At 39.8% G+C, this 18,345-nt stretch overlaps 1 protein-coding gene across 2 annotated transcripts; it reads right to left on the bottom strand.

Moving 5' to 3' along the window:
- Positions 1-199: 199 nt before the first annotated feature.
- Positions 200-18,202, bottom strand: LOC109462741 (serine/threonine-protein kinase 36-like). 2 transcript variants are annotated; one of them, XM_019759310.1, is made up of 35 exons: positions 18,039-18,202; positions 17,808-17,918; positions 17,233-17,373; positions 15,172-15,249; positions 14,841-14,971; positions 14,678-14,726; positions 14,472-14,539; positions 14,230-14,362; positions 14,039-14,132; positions 13,516-13,694; positions 13,007-13,194; positions 12,546-12,672; positions 12,027-12,170; positions 11,555-11,634; positions 11,208-11,307; positions 10,980-11,077; positions 10,070-10,175; positions 9,359-9,509; positions 8,776-8,891; positions 8,448-8,555; positions 7,767-7,865; positions 7,129-7,287; positions 6,468-6,578; positions 6,089-6,163; positions 5,639-5,866; positions 4,753-4,856; positions 4,260-4,382; positions 3,608-3,693; positions 3,312-3,385; positions 3,055-3,196; positions 2,614-2,737; positions 2,129-2,189; positions 1,879-2,008; positions 1,371-1,443; positions 200-1,198 (listed from the first exon to the last, which is right to left on the bottom strand). In XM_019759310.1, exons 2-35 carry the CDS (start codon positions 17,889-17,891, stop codon positions 931-933), a joined length of 4,032 nt encoding a protein of 1,343 aa, XP_019614869.1. In that variant the 5' UTR covers positions 17,892-17,918; positions 18,039-18,202; the 3' UTR covers positions 200-930. The 2 variants fall into 2 exon arrangements, with proteins under 2 accessions (XP_019614869.1, XP_019614878.1); XM_019759319.1 differs by having other exon boundaries at positions 18,167-18,202.
- Positions 18,203-18,345: the final 143 nt, after the last annotated feature.

Here is an 18,345-nt window from a genome sequence, read left to right as displayed (position 1 = left end):
ACTTAAAGTGCATACCTAGCTAGCACCCCAAAATACACAACACTCAGCACAATGATGCTGACTTTCAAGTGGTATGGTAATTCTGAGCTGTGATTGTCTTACGCGAAGAATACTGTCAAGTACTTGAATCTATAAATCTAAAGCATTGTAAGTTATAATGCTAAAGTGGACAGAAACTTTGGTTTCAAGACTGCTTTCTTACCAATCAGACAATGTTGCTAATAGATTGTTCTGTTGAGAAGTATAGCCATCACTTTTCAGGTCTAATCATTTCTAAAGACACATTAAGGTGCAAGTGGTGATATCTAGCTGCCTTGCATTTGATATGCTGTTACATGCGATAATATTATGTATTCTACAAATGATATTGTATCCATTGCAATTTCAGGGCAGCAAAATAAAAACAATATTTTGGATGAGGAAATCTATCTGATATTGACATTAACTGCCATATCTTTTCACATTATCATCATTATTTCATAACTAAAGCATTGGAAATAGTCAAATAATAGACCACATGAGAAGCCCCTTTGGCTGGAAATTTTTGGGTACTGCCTATACATGTAAATCGCTAGTACGAGCCTAGGATAGAAAACAATCAGTGACGTCGCATTTTTGCCTCACAGATATCAGTGCGATATGGGATAGGGTTGATCCAACTTACTACATTAAAAGAATGACCAGAAAAGTTTGAAAATCCAGTTTTGCCACCCTGAAATTGCATTGGATGTCTCTAAGAACTGAGAAGTCTCTGTAGTTTCAGACAGTGTTGTGCCACGGCGCTCGCGCTCCTGTGGCTGCCAGAGCTGACAGAGTACTGCCTTCCCGGGCATTTTTGCCTCACAGATATCAGTGTGATCAAACTTACTACATTAAAAGAATGACCAGAAAATTTTGAAAATCCAGTTTTGCAAATTGCATTGGATGTGTTTAAGAAGTTAGCAGTCTCTGTAATTTCAGACAGTGTTGTGCCACGGCGCTTGCGCTCCTGTGGCTGCCAGAGCTGACGGAGTAGCGGCTTCCCGGGGTGGACACGGTGGACGTGCGCGCTCCTTGCACCGTGGAGGAGAGCTTGTCCGCAGCTTTGAGAGAGACGAGGACTTCCTTCAGCTCCCTGCGGTGACACATGGTTCGGAGGGACATGGCTGCTGACTCCTGTACTGTCACCTGGTTGTCATGCAGAACAGCTTCTAGAAGTCTGGAAAGAGATAGAACATAATATATAATTTACACGGCTTCCCAGGCAAGCGGCTTGGTGGCAGCTGGCTATATATTACACCGAATAACACCTAACCTCTGAACATCTAATTTAAACTCCAAACATTGCATAAAAGTTTGGAAATACATGTATGATAATTGCATGTACTTACCTGTGTGGAGCCTTGTTCTTGATGAGAGGCACACAGAGCGTAGAGGAATGTCTGGACAGGTTGCCAAGTGCAGCTGTAAAATATCTGTCATGTCATTATGTGTTCTTTGAAAGAATTACAAGACATACATGTATTATTCATCTGCCTGTATTTAACTCAATACCATGCAAAGGTGTGACTGTATGCTATGATGTATGCTCCATATCTCCACTAAAATTCTGTATGAAAAACAAACTTGTCTTCTGACAACTATTGTCATTACCTTCAAACTACACATCATTTGAGAGATATAAGACACTGAAAACTAAGGTACTGTACAGTGTTCTAGCCAGCATCTGTCTTTTCATCATTTGACAGAATGATGGAAAAATGTTGCCATCTTTCATGGTCAAAATTTGGTGTGTTAAGATAGGGAAAGAGATATCATTAAACTAAGCTTAGTCTACAAGCAAAATGCAGATTGTGGACTCTGTGGATGTATGTTTTTGGAAAACATAGCTTTACTAACCTGCAGCATTTGCCCTGGTCCTGGCCAGATTGTCATTCAGCAGGCTGACTAACTGTGGCACAGCTGTACCCAGTACACTGTACAGGGTTCCATTGTGATGGGCTGCATTCCCAACAGCCAAGCAAGCACACTGCAACACAATCATACATCAATGTATTTTGTACAAATGTCCATAATTTGTTTTGATACTTTTTTTTTGGGGGGGGGGGGATTTACAGAAGTTTGGAGATGTACTAAAGTGCATACCAACCTTTCTGACGTTTGTGTCATTATCTTTAAGAAGTGTCAGCAGTCGTTCCACCAACTGCTTTCTGCAGAAAATATATAGAAGAACTTCATTGCAAGACAATTGCACATGGTACAATGTATGGCAACAGCTATAGAACATATGATGTTATATATACAGAATGATGTAACACTGCTCACCTGGAAGTTAAAAAAAACACTCACTGGTGATTAGGAGAGTCTGATCACCCTGATAAGACACTACATTGTCTTGCAACTTGTAAGTTTGTTAAATGCAAGTGTACAATTTCCTTTTGTATTGTGAAATCTATTCTGTCAAAACTTTTATACATGTATCTAACTTAAAAGTTGGTGAGAAATTCCGAATTGCTTTATACAAATTGTAAGTAGTCACAAGTACATGTACTTCATCACCAGGAGATACAGTGGTGAAAACTTTCTTTCCAATTCCATACCTGTTGTATCATGGAAAAGCTAAGAAAACATTACCTGGCTTTTAAGACCTTGTAGAAGTCGTCTGAGTGTCTGAGAAGATTACCCATAAGGCTGCAGGCTCTGGACTGTACCACTGGAGAGGTGTGGTTCAGGAGGGACAGCAGAGTGCCATAGTCACCTGGGGAAGAAGTGGAGCCATCCTTTCATTCAACTACAAACCATAGCTATGCCTATCTTCAAGGCAAATGACCAATAACTTCAAACATGAGACCTTACAAGCATATGACTCCAGCAAAGGGTCAAAGACAGGATGTTTTGAGAAAGATTTGCTAAGTTACATATTTGTACATACCTGTATAATCATAGAAATAATTTTCATCTTATTTTTACTTGACGTCAGCAAATTTAAAGTAAAATAACACCTTTTCACTGCTGTCAAGTGAATACTAGTCATAAAGGCACAACAAAAAAAGTGCAATATTGGCACATCAGTACCTTTCTGTCCCATAAGCAGCGTCTTCAGGAAGCCCATGTGATCAGCTGAGTTCCTGGCAATGTGACAGCACACAGACAGCACGTCAGCTGTCACTGCCACTGGAGCCTCTGGGGACAGCAGCTGTGCCAGGAAACCTGTGGACTGAAGGCAGAAGAGCGATGGACATAATTAGCTGTTCCTGGCAATGCTATTCAATCCTGTATAGCAGTTTTAGCTAATTGTCATGCTACAAATCAGAATGACATGGTCCGCCTACCTCTGTATTTTGCACCATGATGACAAACTGTGGAATGAGTTGAGAGTCCCCCAGAATCAGCCTGCTTACAAGCCCTGTAAATTAAAACATACATATACTCAATCAAGATACCCAAAGGTGGCTTCCCATGATTGTATGCTGGACATTATGTAATAGGATGACAAAGACTTGTCTAGCTTTATCCTGACTGTATGTTTCATCCGCTTCAGTCAATAACCATTGTGGAAAGGAAAATGTAAACAGGTTAGCACAAACAAATACAATGTAACTGTTTGTAAAATGTTCTCAAGCCCCACCTATTGGCATCTCCAGTAAGTGCAGCTTGAGGTAGCGCCTGGACACCAACAACAGCTGCGGGACCAGCTGTACCTCACGTACGCACCTGAAACATGTGAAAAGTCGATGTCAAGATTTGACTTCAACTTTTACAGTTTTGATCAGATAGTAATAATTTTCTTAGTACGTGTAGTGCACATGTACAAAATAAATACTTGATTTTTAAGGTTCTGGAAAAGCTGTGTTGCAGGATTCCTGTTACATACATGTACATGTACTGTATACCACACAAAGTGTTGCCCCACATCTCAAAACATTTGAAGATGAGCCAAAATGATGATTGTCAAAATTCCCCAACTCAACCATAGAAAACCCATATAAAGCTTTCTCAATACTCACTCGCTATCCATCCAGAGGAATATTATGTAATAGCAGCAAGATAGCAAACATTCGTAGTAAGTATTTCACATACATGTAGATCTTGTGAATTTTTACACAGTAAATATTGTAAACATACCGGTATTTGCCTTTATGAAAATGACCCTTTTTTCTGACTTACATGATTTATTCTCTACAAAAATGTAGGTCTAGGAAATAAAGTATACATTAGCATTGTTTTGCCATCAACACCGTACAATGTATTTGTGCTAAGATCACTGAAGATCTCCCCACCTGAGTGTTTCTGACAGAATGGTGTCGTTGGTGTCCACAGCGAAGGGGAAACAGAACAGCTGGGTCACCTGCAGGATCAGGTCAATCACCCTCTCCGAGGGGCTGGAGTCTTCGTCACCAGGGCTGGCAAAATAAAAACATTTTATTTAAATAATAATCACAGCTCAAAATACTTTTACTGCAAGTTTTACCTGCAGCACTCAGAATTGATGAAGTATGGATCACATTAAAAACTGTTCAGAAACCATTTCCATTGTTTTCTTACACCTCATACATGTAGGTGGTAACAGTCAATACAGTCAACAGTCAACACTGTACACCTACATTTTAGTACTATGTAAACCCAATACATGTACATGGATTATGGCAAATAAGGTACAGGTAGACATCAGAAATACCTACTCCAATTTTACCTGTACTAAGGTGCATAGTGCACCCAGTATTTCCAGTTCAGTAATTTACAGGAATAATTAGAAATAAAAGCTGTCTTTACCTTTGTGCCAGCTCAGCTAAGAAGAAGTCAGACAGCATAGTGGCCAGGCACAGCACTACCACGCTGTCAGCACTGGCCAGCAGGGGCACACACTGATGGGGTTCCTGTTATACATGGAAACAAAGTGTCTTTAATAATAATATAATGGTACGGTTGTAGATTTATCATTTATTTCATTGTAATACCTGGGCAGCGATAATGTTCAATACTGATGTCCTGGCCCATGTGATAACTGTATCACACAAGGTTCTATTTGGTTATCACACAGGCTTCCAAATGTTCCATGATGGAATTGATAAGTCTTGTTACAGTTTTTTTGTTTAGGGACACAAATTTTGGCACATTTCCCAATGAAATGTGTGTTTTTCCGAGTGGGTATGGCAGGAGTGGTGTGTCCTTATGGGCATTGTGTTAAACTGTAATATTTTATGGTTAGAAAGGTTTCTAAGGTTACAAAAATAGTGTAAACAATTCCATTTTATACTCTGTAACTAAAAAACAATTTATGTTTCATACTGTATTCTGATTGGCGAACTTTCTAGTCCAAGTACTATGTGATGGTGCAAGATCTGCATATGATCACAAAATAGTCAGATCTCAATGGGGTCGTGTGGCGCAACACCAGAGTACTCGACTTGGAACCAAGTGGTCCTGGGTTTGAGGCCTGTCATGCCACCGATCTTGTGCCCTTGGGACAGGGACTTAATACAACTTTCCCCACTTAACTCAAGTGAAATTGAGTATTGTCTGTCCTGTATTTGTTTCTGTGTGTGGGACACAACAACAACAACAGCTGCCTGTGTCTCATGTGTATTGCACTGTTGCAATTTCAATAAATCAAATCAAAATCAAATCCAAACATGACAATAATTTGCCTCTAACTCACCTTTGTGAACACAATGGTACTCATCTGCATCATCACCATCAGTCCTGAGGGGGACATGGCCGACCAATCAGGCGGCGGTCGCCGTGGTGACAGGATCTTCTCCTCCCCCTCCACGTCGTACACAGCCATCTCTGTCTGGGAGTTGATGTGGAGGACCTGGACCAGGCGGTGCCACAGGAGGTTCCACACGCCACACTCGATAAACAGTCGCACCACGGATACATCACCCTGTGGCCAGGAGAATGTTAGGAGTAAGCTAAACTAACAGGATAAGACTTAGTACCCAGATTCGGTGCATAGTTATTGGCACAATAAAGTGCTGAGCAGAAGTTTTAAAAAATCTGCACTTAAGATCTTCCTGTAGCAAAATGCATGAGATTTGTTCAAGTGTTTTTTGGGGGAACCCAAATAGTATTTACCAGTAGATTTCATAATGGTTCTAGGAGTTACCTCATGCACCAGTTGTAGCAGTAGTTCCAGCATGCCATCCAGGATTCCATGCTGCAGGGGACAGGGCACGGTCACCTAGGAATGGGGTGGGAAGAACATCAGAACATCCATCCATGTAAAAAAAATCGGGTGAGTACCAGTTTTAAAAAAAAGACAGTTATACCAATCCCCAATATATAACCATGTGCTTCATATAATTATGTTAATGTATATCTTAGGACTTCAATCATGTAACATGTAGAATTTGAAATTTCTATGTGTATTTTTGGTTATATTTTGTCTGATCCTATATTATAACCTTCATGACCTCAATGAAAAGCATCCGACGGGACAATTTTATGTATAAAAAAACTATAAACAAAGGTGCAAACAAACAAACCTCAGAGAGTTCTGACAGAACATGTCTGCAGGCCATCAGAACCTCGTCTATCTGCATCTCTATCTCCACTCCGTAGTTACTCATCTGACTCAGGAGGAGGGCAGCAGCAGCCTGGGGGAGGGGGGCGTCAAGGTCAAACAAGGACATCACAAGTATACATCAGAATGAAAGCTCATCTGTACATGTGTTGGTAGAATACATACTGAAGGATTTTTATGCTGTCAATCCAACACCAAAAGAAGCATTTATCATACAAATTTTCAAACCAATCGAGACAGGTGGTTGAAAATTCATATGGTGAATGAGTGACTCTATATTCTCTACACACCTGGAGTAAAAAAATATTGCAACTCATTAACAGTTTTCCCCTTATGCCATACACAAAAGACTGGTATATTTCACCTCTATCGATGGGTAACGTTTTCTTTTCTGGAAGAAAGATTTCATAAGATTAAGATCATTCAGACTGGGAACAGTTAAGGAATCAGTGTTAAAGGAAGGAGTAAAACAACTAGCTCAGTGTCATCTCTAAGACATAATATCTTATAAATTTTGCTATTTCGAGTTCACAGATCAGGAAAAATGTTCTATTTGCAGTTTATACAAATTTGTTTTTAAATTACAATTCGTCAACATCATTTGAAAACTAGACATAACTCACCCCGTGGCTTGGCACCTGTGACTGGACATAGATATCCACAATCAGGCCAGCTGCGTCTGCCAGCACCTGGGGCACCTTGTTCAGCTGCAGCAGGAACACACTCAGCAGCTGCAGGGTCATCTCAAACCCCTGCAGCAGAACTGACTCCTCCAGGGGAACCTGCGAGGGGAAACAAACAATGGAAATAGCCATGACTGAAAGTAGAAGAAATTCATATTACTAGACCATACTTAAGCTTACAGATCTCCCCCCATTCACATGAATGGGGGACATTTTGAGGGTACAGAGTGGTTGATCTGATCATTACCACCTGTTGCTTGGTCCCTTCAACTCAATGTCAAGTTGACAATACAGTGAGTGCATGTTCAAATTCCGAAGAAAAATTTTCAAGCTTTACTGTTTTTTAAATCACTGTTAGTCATCTGTTCAGGACAATTTGCTTTGACCCAGTGTTGATGTTACAGTTTGAAGATGCCATGTGACAAGCCTAACTGGGTCAGTCTACTGAGGAAGACCAGAGTGGCTGAGAGAACTTCTTTCTGTTGGATGTTAAGTTTTAACTCCAAACAATTTGCTTGTTTGCAGGAAGAGGCAGTTTGTAAGAACTCTTCAAAGTCTTCAAATCAAACAGTACAGACCTGTCCCTCCAGGATGGCCAGTAGTGCAGCCATGGGCTGTTCCTGGGACGTCACCAGTCGACACATCTTCCTCGACACCTGAGAGGTGGTGTACAGGACCTGGGCAGAACAACAAGATACATTTTTATCATTTGTACTTGATGCAATGTTCTAGCCAGCCTGAATTTTTTCTCTGTCACTTTGTTTGCATACTTTGTTTGGTCGAGGCATGGCAATTCTTGAAAATTAAAATTTCGACTCTCTGAATTTCGAAATGCTATTTCTTGTATTTTGAGGGGCACATTTTGCTGGTGGACTAAATTGTAAGCTTACTTTCATGACATCTCTTTCCATATTTTTACATACTGATTTTTGTCTGTCAATGATTACAGATTGGGCAAAATTTTGTCTGCCATGAGCAGCAAAATTCCTTCAGAAGACAGAAAGACTAACTTAAGCTAGAGCACTTACACAAAGTCTTGACAACATTTCAGGCTAGCAAAAATCAGACACAAAAACCAGACAACTGGGATTGTTTGATGCTTCCATAAAAAAAACCAAGCTGATATCTATTCTACATGGACAGCCGTATTTGCATAAAAAATGCACATTGGAGCTTTGTATCATGCTATACTTGATAAAATATCTACGGTAAATTCTACAGAGCCCACATCCTGACATAGACTCGAAGTGTGCACGTACCTTGATAACACTGACACAGTTGTTTGGGTCGATAATTCTCTCCATCAGTTCCTTCAGGATGTACTCATTTTGGGAGCTCAGCAATTGGTCGGTGATGTACGAGGCCACCTAGCAGCCAAACAAGGTATTGCACCATTACATCACAACTACCTGTACAAGTTTGAATTTACTACTGTATACAGCACACATGCTTTTGTTTTTACAATATACAAATCATTTATGAGCCATGGCATGAAGGAAAAAAATATAAACTATGAGATTTCTTTTGCTGTTGATGTATCAGTTTAATTTGGGCTCTAGTTCTTTTGTTAAGTGATGATTATTTTACCATCTTCTTTCCATTGTCTTTTCCCCCAATATGAATCATTGAGGCCAGGACGGATGTAGTCATAGTGAACATCTGTTCCACCCGTGCTGAGGCCTCTACTGGGCTGGGAAGCACAACTGGAAAAAAATTAAAGTTAGTAGAGGTAAAAAATCTGATACCTTCTTCATTTGTTATTTGTGTCAGTTTTTTTATAGTATGGTAATTTGTTTTGCTGTGTGTTATGCAATGTATATTAGATGTAAGTTTGTAGATTGTTTTGGCTCAAACCCATGGCATATACAAAATTGCATGTTGGCAACCTTACAATGTTGTTTGTCCACATAACATGGAGGCAGACACTTGACGATGCCCGATGGCAATGTTTTCTTCATTTTGCAGCAGAGATTTTGCAATCTAGGGTAGGTTTTAGGTGGTTTGGAAAGAAAAGGGGCATGTGATATTGTAATAAGTCCGGAATTGGTTCTTGACTGTTACTGTGTGTTAGGTTTTTTTTTACTTGAACCTTAACATTTTTACAAGTCCGGAACCGGTCCAGCAAACTAGCACACAGCACTAGACACAGGCAGCAGGATTAAACACTTACTTTCCAGTTTCCTGAGCAGCCCTGGTTCTATCCTGGCCATGGTGACCAGTGAGTTGAGCACGGTACGGTTCTGTTCTACTAACCGACTGTAGAACCTCTTGGGGATGTCTGTCTGGTTATGGTCCATGGCATCACACAGGAACATCAGGCACTGGGGGAATTACAGAACATTACAGAACATCCATAAGGTTACATTATAATCAGGGATAAAAATACCATTTTCTGCATACCTGCACTGCTGCAGGTAACATTGAAAGTTACCTGCACCAGACAGTATGGGTCACAGTAAAATTACCATTATTTCTCTAATATGCTAATATTTGGTAACAATTAATGCAGCGAATAGATATCTACTGATACCTCAAGGTATATATAAACCCAGTACATGGACCAGTGCAGGCAGACATCACAAATATCTGCACAGCTCCAATTTTGCCTGTACTTAACACCATCTGCAGGTGGTATTTCAACCTCTGAAAATGGTAATTGCATTGAAGGCTTGTTTGATAAAAGTTGGATACTCACCTAGGTAAGCAATGATCTACAGATATCAAATTGATCTCTACAACTGGATAAAATATGGAGGCTACTTCCAGACATTTTGACCCACATCCATTTCTATCACTAAAAGTACACAGCTTTTTTGGCAATGCCTCAGGGGTGGACGCATTTCTCCAAAGCAGAGACCATCCTATACAATCATGTACTTACCAGCAGTCCCTGTTCTCTCAGTTTGAGATCGTGGTCAGTCGGTTCCTTGATGACCAGAGGTAAAACCTCAACAAATGACAGGGCAGATTTCTCAAACACTTCGAAGCTGCAGGGAAGAATGAGGTTGTATACTTGTTTAGTGTGGCTTGTTGAAGGTAAGGCCACACCAAGTAAATTTTATGGATGACGTCCGCGCGCGCATTGATTTCAGCCTGTTCCTAGAAAAAAAAACAAGAAATTCCACTTCCTGTAACTATGACCAAAGAGTCACGACAGTGCCACAAATCGTCAGATTGACGTGAAACCCGTAACGCGAGAACAGGGCAGGACGACAACTGCTGTTCCACCTGATTTATTGCTGTTTTGATTATGAATAAAAGACTTCTTGCTTGTTACACTGTGTCACCTCATTCAAATTGTGCCCAAACATTTGTCGTCTCTTAGTATATTTCTTATCTAGGCATCTTGTTTTTTAGGGCCCTTCTTGTTTTTTTTTCGCCCTCTCGCATTAGATTTAGGGTCTCCAAAGGACGTCATCCATAAAATTTACTTGGTGTGGCCTAACAGTAGAAAAGTTAACTGGTAGTCAAGTTGCCACATACATGTACCTTTTACCCAGTGTTGACGTCACACTTCAGAGAAGCCACGTGACAAGTCTCACCGGGTTAGTCTACTGATTCAGAAGAAGACCAGAGTTACTGGTAAAAAGCTCTAGGTGAAAACATTATCCTTTGTGTTGGAATAAAGTCAAACTTGAAACATGTAACTACCAAAATGAACACAGATGAAATGTCATAATAAGTTGAAGAATTCTTTATTTTAATACCTTTAAAACAATTAGTAAATAAACATAATTATGGTTTAATTACATGTACTTTGCACAGAAGGTTATCTAATAGTGTTAGTGCACCTTTTTGTCCCCTTGATCTCTGAGATGTTGAAGTCACTGGAAAAGTATGCAGTGAGAAGACTGACCAAGTCACCAAGAACCTGAAGACACCATGGAAGCTGAAAAAGACATCCAATATTCTTTAAGACATCATCAAGAAAGGTCCCTGGTGCTTACATGATATACATGTCTTTGAATGGAGAAATCAAATCTTTGGCATTTAAGAAATATGAAATCAGTTGGCAGTACCTTCTTGATGTTTGTTTTCTCCAGCAGTTGTTTAGTGAGGTGGAGAGTGAAGGAGGGAACCTCCATCTGCTGACACAACTTATACAGCAGCTCATTGTCACTGGGAGGGGGGTACACAAACATACGTTTAGTACTCTGAACATTCATGGGACAAGATACAATTCTGTGCAACAGATTGAAACTGTCTTAGCATTGAACAATATGCTATTATACTCCATTGAATGACAACCATTATTTCACATTTTTACACACTGGGCTAAGGTCACAACAAAATGTGTACAAAATTGCTAAATACAACCTAGCATCAAATAGGCAAAAGCCCATGTCTTTATACATTGATTACCTACCATTTAGTGGCCAGGAGGTTACAGATGACCCTGAGTACAGGCCTGAGTCTGGATGCTCCCTCCAACATCCCTTCTAAAACCTGGAAGAAAATATATTTAATTTAGTCGATACAATGAATTTTGGAGATGTCAGACCTCCATGAAACATTTAGATTTTGTGTGATGACAATTGTGTCCTCTTATCGTTCACCATCACTGCGTCTTTTGTTAACAAGCAAGGGAAACAACACCTGTTGTCAGCTGTCAAGGAGGTCATGTAACAAAAAACAGTTGTGATAGATGTAGATGTGATTAATGACTTTCTCCCTCTGGAACAGAATGAACCCAACCATATCCACTACAATCTGACCTAACGGCCATGCGGATATTACCAGAAACACAGACATGTACACAATTTCAGCATTTGTCAACTGTATATTCTTTTTTCACATTTCAAAAAAACATTTCTGAAAAGGATACAGGTTTGACCCACCTGTTGTCCTGATGCCTGCAGCCGTGCAGATATCCTGGAGGCGAAGTGTTCGTCCTGTAGCAGGGTCATGGGCGCCGTCAGCTGCATGTTGGACGGCTCCGTCGCCTCAATGAACTGTTGCCACTCATCATCACTGTCCAGCTCCTGGCAAACAAGAAAGCAGGGATTTCAGACCTATGGGAAGTGTTTTTATCTCAATGTACTTATTTCTTTATTACAATTGTCCACGTACAAAATCTAAATGGAAGGCATAAATTTGTAACTTTGTATTTTGTTTTTGTAACATACATGTATGTATGGTAACTGTGGATAGGATTTGTGGACAAACTGTGACTGAAGGCTGGTTTGTAATTCAAACAATGAATTTCAAACTTTTAATCAAACCACTGCATTGATAGAAAGAAACTGTTACAAGGAGAAGGATCTTCCTACATTCTGGGTCCAATGTATGAGCATTTTGGAGTTAATTCAGAGCCTGAATTTGTTTTTTTTTACAACAAAAGAGGAACGTTATCACACCTCGCTCTCCAAGTTGACGTTCTCAAAGCTCTTCTTTGCCTTCCTTTCCTTCTCCTTGGCTGCTGCAGCTGCCTTCTGTGTAGCCACATCCTCCTCCCTGGCATAGTCATGGCTGATCCTGTCTGACCTGCAGGGATGTAGAAATATTGATGACTACTTTGTTGCAGCTGTTACACAGAGTCACTGTTGTAAAAACCAAATTTTTGTGTGGCATCCTTGAATAGTTTCATCAGGTTGGTAAGTCACTGAATAAGGAGACCGCATTGTAGATACTGTTTCCTGTAACTGTATACTTTGCGCTTGGGAATGCATCTATAGCAGCAACACCTGTGCTGTGTAATGTGAACCAATTAGAATTGCCCTCAAAAAGGTGACAGACAGTCACTAAAATGTCTGCTGAATGAAACCCTTGGTTGTGTAAAAAGAGTCTCTTTATTCACTTGTGTGACATTGACACTGACCTTGGGGTGACAGGCTTGCCCTTGCCCTCAGTTTCCCAGTCATCTTCTGCTTGTGCCTGACCTTTCATCTTTGCCACCACTGCAGGGTTAGCAGGCGTAGCACGTGGGATTTTTGTAGGAGTGCTCCCCGCACCCTTTTCAGGTCCTTGGTGTTTGTTCCAGGCCTCTCCCTTACCATTGGGCTTGTCCTGAACAAAAATCTCAGACTGCATTTCCTTGACAGTATGTTTCTATTCGTTATTGCATAAAGAGTCATTCAGAGAGAAACAAAGAGTGAGTCTTCAAATGGAAAATCTGAGACTACAATCTATGTACAGTACTAGACAAAAGGCTTTACAGAATATGTACTGTTACACTAGGTATTTGATATACCTGTACCTCCACAGTTTAAGATAACTTCTACAGTTGAACTCTCCTTGACACTATTCTTTCATCCTTGCTATCTTGCTACCAAAGTGTTGAATAGCTGGCAAAACTACTACCTTCAGCCATCTGACATCATAACTTACAGCGGCAGGTTTGGCCTTCTCCTCTCTGCGTTTCTCCCTGGCCTTGCTGAGGATCTTAGACTGCCCAGTCTTCTTAGTCTGCTCCTTCACAGCCTTGGCCTTGGCAGCCTGGACTTCTGGTGGGGGCTCCTCAGTAAAGGGCATCTCAGCAGCTGTCAGCTTCTTGGTTTCATCAAGAACTGATGAAGAAAACAAGAATTTTAAGACTTCAGAGATCTCAGATCTCCATGAAATATCTTGTATGGTGACTTTGTCCTCTTCTCATTCACGATCATGTCTACAAGTCTTTCTTTAACGTGCAATGGAACACCAGCTGTCAAGGAGGTCATGTAACAAAAGACCTGTGAAAACCAATGAAGTATCTAGAACCAGCCTATAATACAAAACAAGCAGCTGTTTTATGTCATCAGCATTGCATTTTACAAGAACACAGTGCAGCAAAAATGGATTTAATCCAATTTTGCTGTCCTGAAATTGCACTGGAGACCTTTAACTTAAAGTTTACGACTCTTTATAAACTCACCAACAACTCCCTCCTTCACAAAGGGATGGTGCAGCAGCGCAGGCCAGGTAAGGCGCTTCTTGGGGTCCTTAACCAGGAGTCCCTGCAAAAAATTCTGAAAACAGAAAACATAATTCACAATGTTACAAAAGAAAACAGTGACACAACATACTAAATTAGGACAAGGACTTTCTGTAACAGATGGGACTTACCTTGAACTCTGGGCTCATGTTTTTAGGCCACTTGACGGGGTCCTTGATAATGAGACTGACAAGCTGGAAGATACTATTGGTGTAGAAGGGGGGTTGGCCCACAAACAGCTCATACAGGATACAGCCAAGAGCCCTGGGGGGGAAAGAATAAAGATGATGTCATTACCAATAATACTAAAATAACGAAATATGTTGATTGAAATTTCAACTTTCTGCAGTGCAATTGCCAGCGATCTCCCTACCATAAGTCAGCATTGTGGTCGTATGGCTTTTCTTCAACAAGTTCAGGAGACATGTACAGTGGTGTACCCTGGAACAGAGAAACAAAAGGAGGGAAACTTACATGATATTTAGATTCTTCATGTACATGAAGTATTATGAAGCCCTTAGAGTTCAAAGACATTTCAAGATGCACTGTAAGCAGGATAGAGATATGAAAATATATTACCTTTATCGATGTCAGAACAAGTGTGTTGATACTCATAGCTCGTGCAAATCTGCAACAAAACAATAGACATATATTGTTACATCTAGAGGGAATCATACATGTATTACTCTCAATACACCTCAGGTAAAGTATCAAAGTTACCGTCAAAAAGTTAGTCACTTACCCAAAGTCACAGAGCTTGACCACCCCTCCTTTCCCCAGTAGTATGTTCTGAGGCTTCATGTCTCTGTGTAGGATACGGTGGGCATGCAGGTAGTACAGGGCTGAGATCAGCTGACTAGCAATGGATTGGACCTATAGGAAAAAAATAGTTCAAAACCTGCTTAGATACTGTATTCACTCTTCCTTCACCACTGTACAGCCTGAATAGTATCTTAATTGATCAAATCAAATTATTACAAACATTTCTGCTTCAAAGTTTAGGAAACACAGTTATATGATTCCTGTTTCTCATGATTTTTATCCACAGAAAGATGCTATTGTACATGTATTACCTGTTCCTCCGGTAAGTTCCCATCATCCTCTAGGATTTGGAACAGTTCTCCCTCTGCATACTCTGTGACAGCTACAACCTGAAAATTGCAATTTAAAAAAAAATAGCTGACATACATGTAGATGAAACAATTGTATGTATACCTTTGCCAAACTAAAGACTGATGAGAGTAATTTCAAAATTTGGTTTAAATTTGACAACATTTACCAAAAGTCATATTAGTCATTATTTCAGGTAACCATTTTCTTCTAATCAAAATCACACAAAACATTGTTGTCATACTGCTAATTTTTAAACTCTTTTTCTGATACACAAGACAACATCTTCTGCAATTAAATTTGCAAAGATTGGGTGTAAGACCTTGTAATATAATCTACTTACCGCGGCACGGTGTGCCTGAAAAGCTGATGTGTTATGCCAAAGGGCACTTGTACCGGCTATACCGATACAGAACATGAAACACTGTGTGCCAACCCTATATACTATATAGTATACAGTTGTGCAGCATATGGAGATAAGGTTGACCTGTTGTAACCCTAAGTGAATGGGGACCAGGGGCAGAGTTACAGGAATCCAAACCAGGCATGTTTAACTGTAACTAGGGATTACTGCTCATGCAAATATGTATGGTGTAATCAGGCACTGGGGTCATTCTAGCCCATAAACTGCACTGTTATCTTTGGCAGACTTACATGTAGTTTATCACTCTATCTATGACTACTGCCTATGAATTTTCTTATCATTTTGAAATTTCCATTGAATAAAAGCAATATATAGCTACCAGTGAAGCATATGGTAAAAATATATGTATCTAAAGAGTATAACTGTTACAGTAATAAAATTGAATTTCTTCTTATGAGTAAAATGTTATCTGCATATTGAAGGCCAATCATTATACTATTGCATAGATCTCTTTTTTAATATTTTGGGTATCAACTTTTTTTCCAATCTAACACTTATTTATATGTCGAGATTTACATAATAAGTCATGAAATTTTCTTTCAATTCTTTCTTTCACCATTTACAGTGTATTTGGAACATTGAGTTTGACCCTGCTACAATAAAAATACATACAGTATATGCCAATTTCATGCCATAATTTATGCATCAAGCAGTGTTCCCTTTGGTTTTTACCATTTTAAGTGAGTTTCCTTGCTTGCTACAAACAAAGTATTGGCATATTATTCTTAGCAACAACGGTTACGCATTTTATCAGATCTGCCAGATACAAAGACTAAAATGGGAATGTTATTCGCAGCTTGTGACACATGCTATGATACCATAAACCGTGTTACCCAGACCTCTCCCGTGTTTAAAAGTGTATGTAGAAGCGGTGTACAGTCGGAGGGGTCCGGAGGGCGTGCGGTGTCTAATCGTGGCTGATTAGCGATAGACGTTCACTTCAATAAAAACCTAACTGTGTTGTGTTGACATCAGATAGGCTTATCCTGTAATGGCTGCTATCACCACCCACGCCCAAAGCTTGACCCCTCTTTTATAAAAAAAATTTCTTTTTTTTTTGTCTCTCTTCTTACTTCTGCCAAAGAGGTTTTATGCTTTAAGGGTGTTTGTTAGTTTGTGGGAAGGTTACATTCAATTACTGTACTAGTATATATTTTACGATAATCTTTCTCTCTTTTGGGAAAGGTGGGCCCTGGTGTAATGACGACATTGTTTTCCTAAGGCAAGACTTATCTTAAGGTTCTAATAACCATTGTAAGGATGCAGACTTGTAACTACTTGTTAAAAAAATTGAATAAATTATTAGAATTCTAACTTCTAATCTAAGATTAAAAACATCCAAAATGAACTGTTAAATTCACTTTTATAAATGCTGGAATTATGGGCAATCGCTGTTTTCGTTTACATCAATTACTGCTTTTTACTGGTAGGCAAATTATTGGTAGGCACATGCAAATTATTGGGAGGGAAATCACCCAACTACATGTACACATGTATTAGTACCTTTTGCCTACCACTTCCAGACCATGACGTCATGGCTATTGTTCATATAACAGGATTTTTTTTTTCATTCTTGATATCCTAATAATACTAAAAGTACCTCTTTAGGTGTTTCGAAGCTGTCGAGCATCTCAATGATGTTAGGGTGGTGGAGGTGCTGCATGATCTCAATCTCACGACGAAGGTTCCGTAACTCCTTCTCAGGACGGCCCACCTTGGGGATGAACTTCAGGGCAACCACCTGTAGGACGTGGGAAGTGTGAAGTAAACACAAATAATAATAAACTTGAGATGCAACTATATCCATACATAACTATGAGTGGGTATAAGCGTCACCGTCCGGACCTTTTGGCCTAGTGGTTAGTATGTTGGGTTACGAGCTGACAGCCACATGCAGTGCAGGTTCGATCCCCGGGTGTCAGAGTCAGCCCTCGTATGATACATTTACATATAGTTTGAAGGAATCTCGTGTACTAGTTATGCTTTTGGAGTGACATGCAAACTACATGTATTCAAATTAATTGTGAGTTTGTGCAAGACATCAGCTTAGTGCTCTAGGGATCATGATTTTAAAACTTGTGAAAGCATGAAATATCGGTCTCAAGTTCTCTCAACGCATATCCATTATAAAAAATTACAAACACATAATTTATGAGATATAACAATCTTACTCACCTGCCCAGTGTACTTTTTTCTCCCTTTGTACACTTTCCCAAAAGACCCTTCCCCGATGCACTCCAAGACATGGTAGCGATCCATTCTTTTTCAATTGTCTAAGATCGAATCCTGTGAAATATAAAGTAAGACATTTCCAGGTGAGAAAATGAAAAATGATTTATCAAGAGAAAAATGCCAATAAGCTGACAGACGCAAACAACCAAATGAACATGGAAACTGTCGCGTTACCTGCATAGAATGGAAGCTCACAGCGATCTTATCGGTTCTCTGTGTTACCGGGTACTTCTTACTTCAAACATTTTTCTTGAATATATCTTTGTGAGGTTGATTTTTAGCAATTTTTCGAAGATAATTACCGGACTTCGAAACGGCCCGCCATCTTGTCGCAAATCTCGCCCGAGCTCAGTCTCGCGAGATATGCACGAGAGTGGATAACAGCAGCAGAACTCGAAGCAGATAGAAACTTTGAAAATCACCAAAATCAACTTCTTTAACAACAAACTCTATCATATTCACAAAAATATATTTTACTGGG

The sequence above is a fragment of the Branchiostoma belcheri genome, unplaced genomic scaffold, assembly GCF_001625305.1.
Source record: "Branchiostoma belcheri isolate BF01 breed outbred unplaced genomic scaffold, Haploidv18h27 scaffold1, whole genome shotgun sequence".
NCBI classification, from domain to species: domain Eukaryota; kingdom Metazoa; phylum Chordata; class Leptocardii; order Amphioxiformes; family Branchiostomatidae; genus Branchiostoma; species Branchiostoma belcheri.
This window is presented reverse-complemented; position numbering and strand designations above follow the sequence as displayed.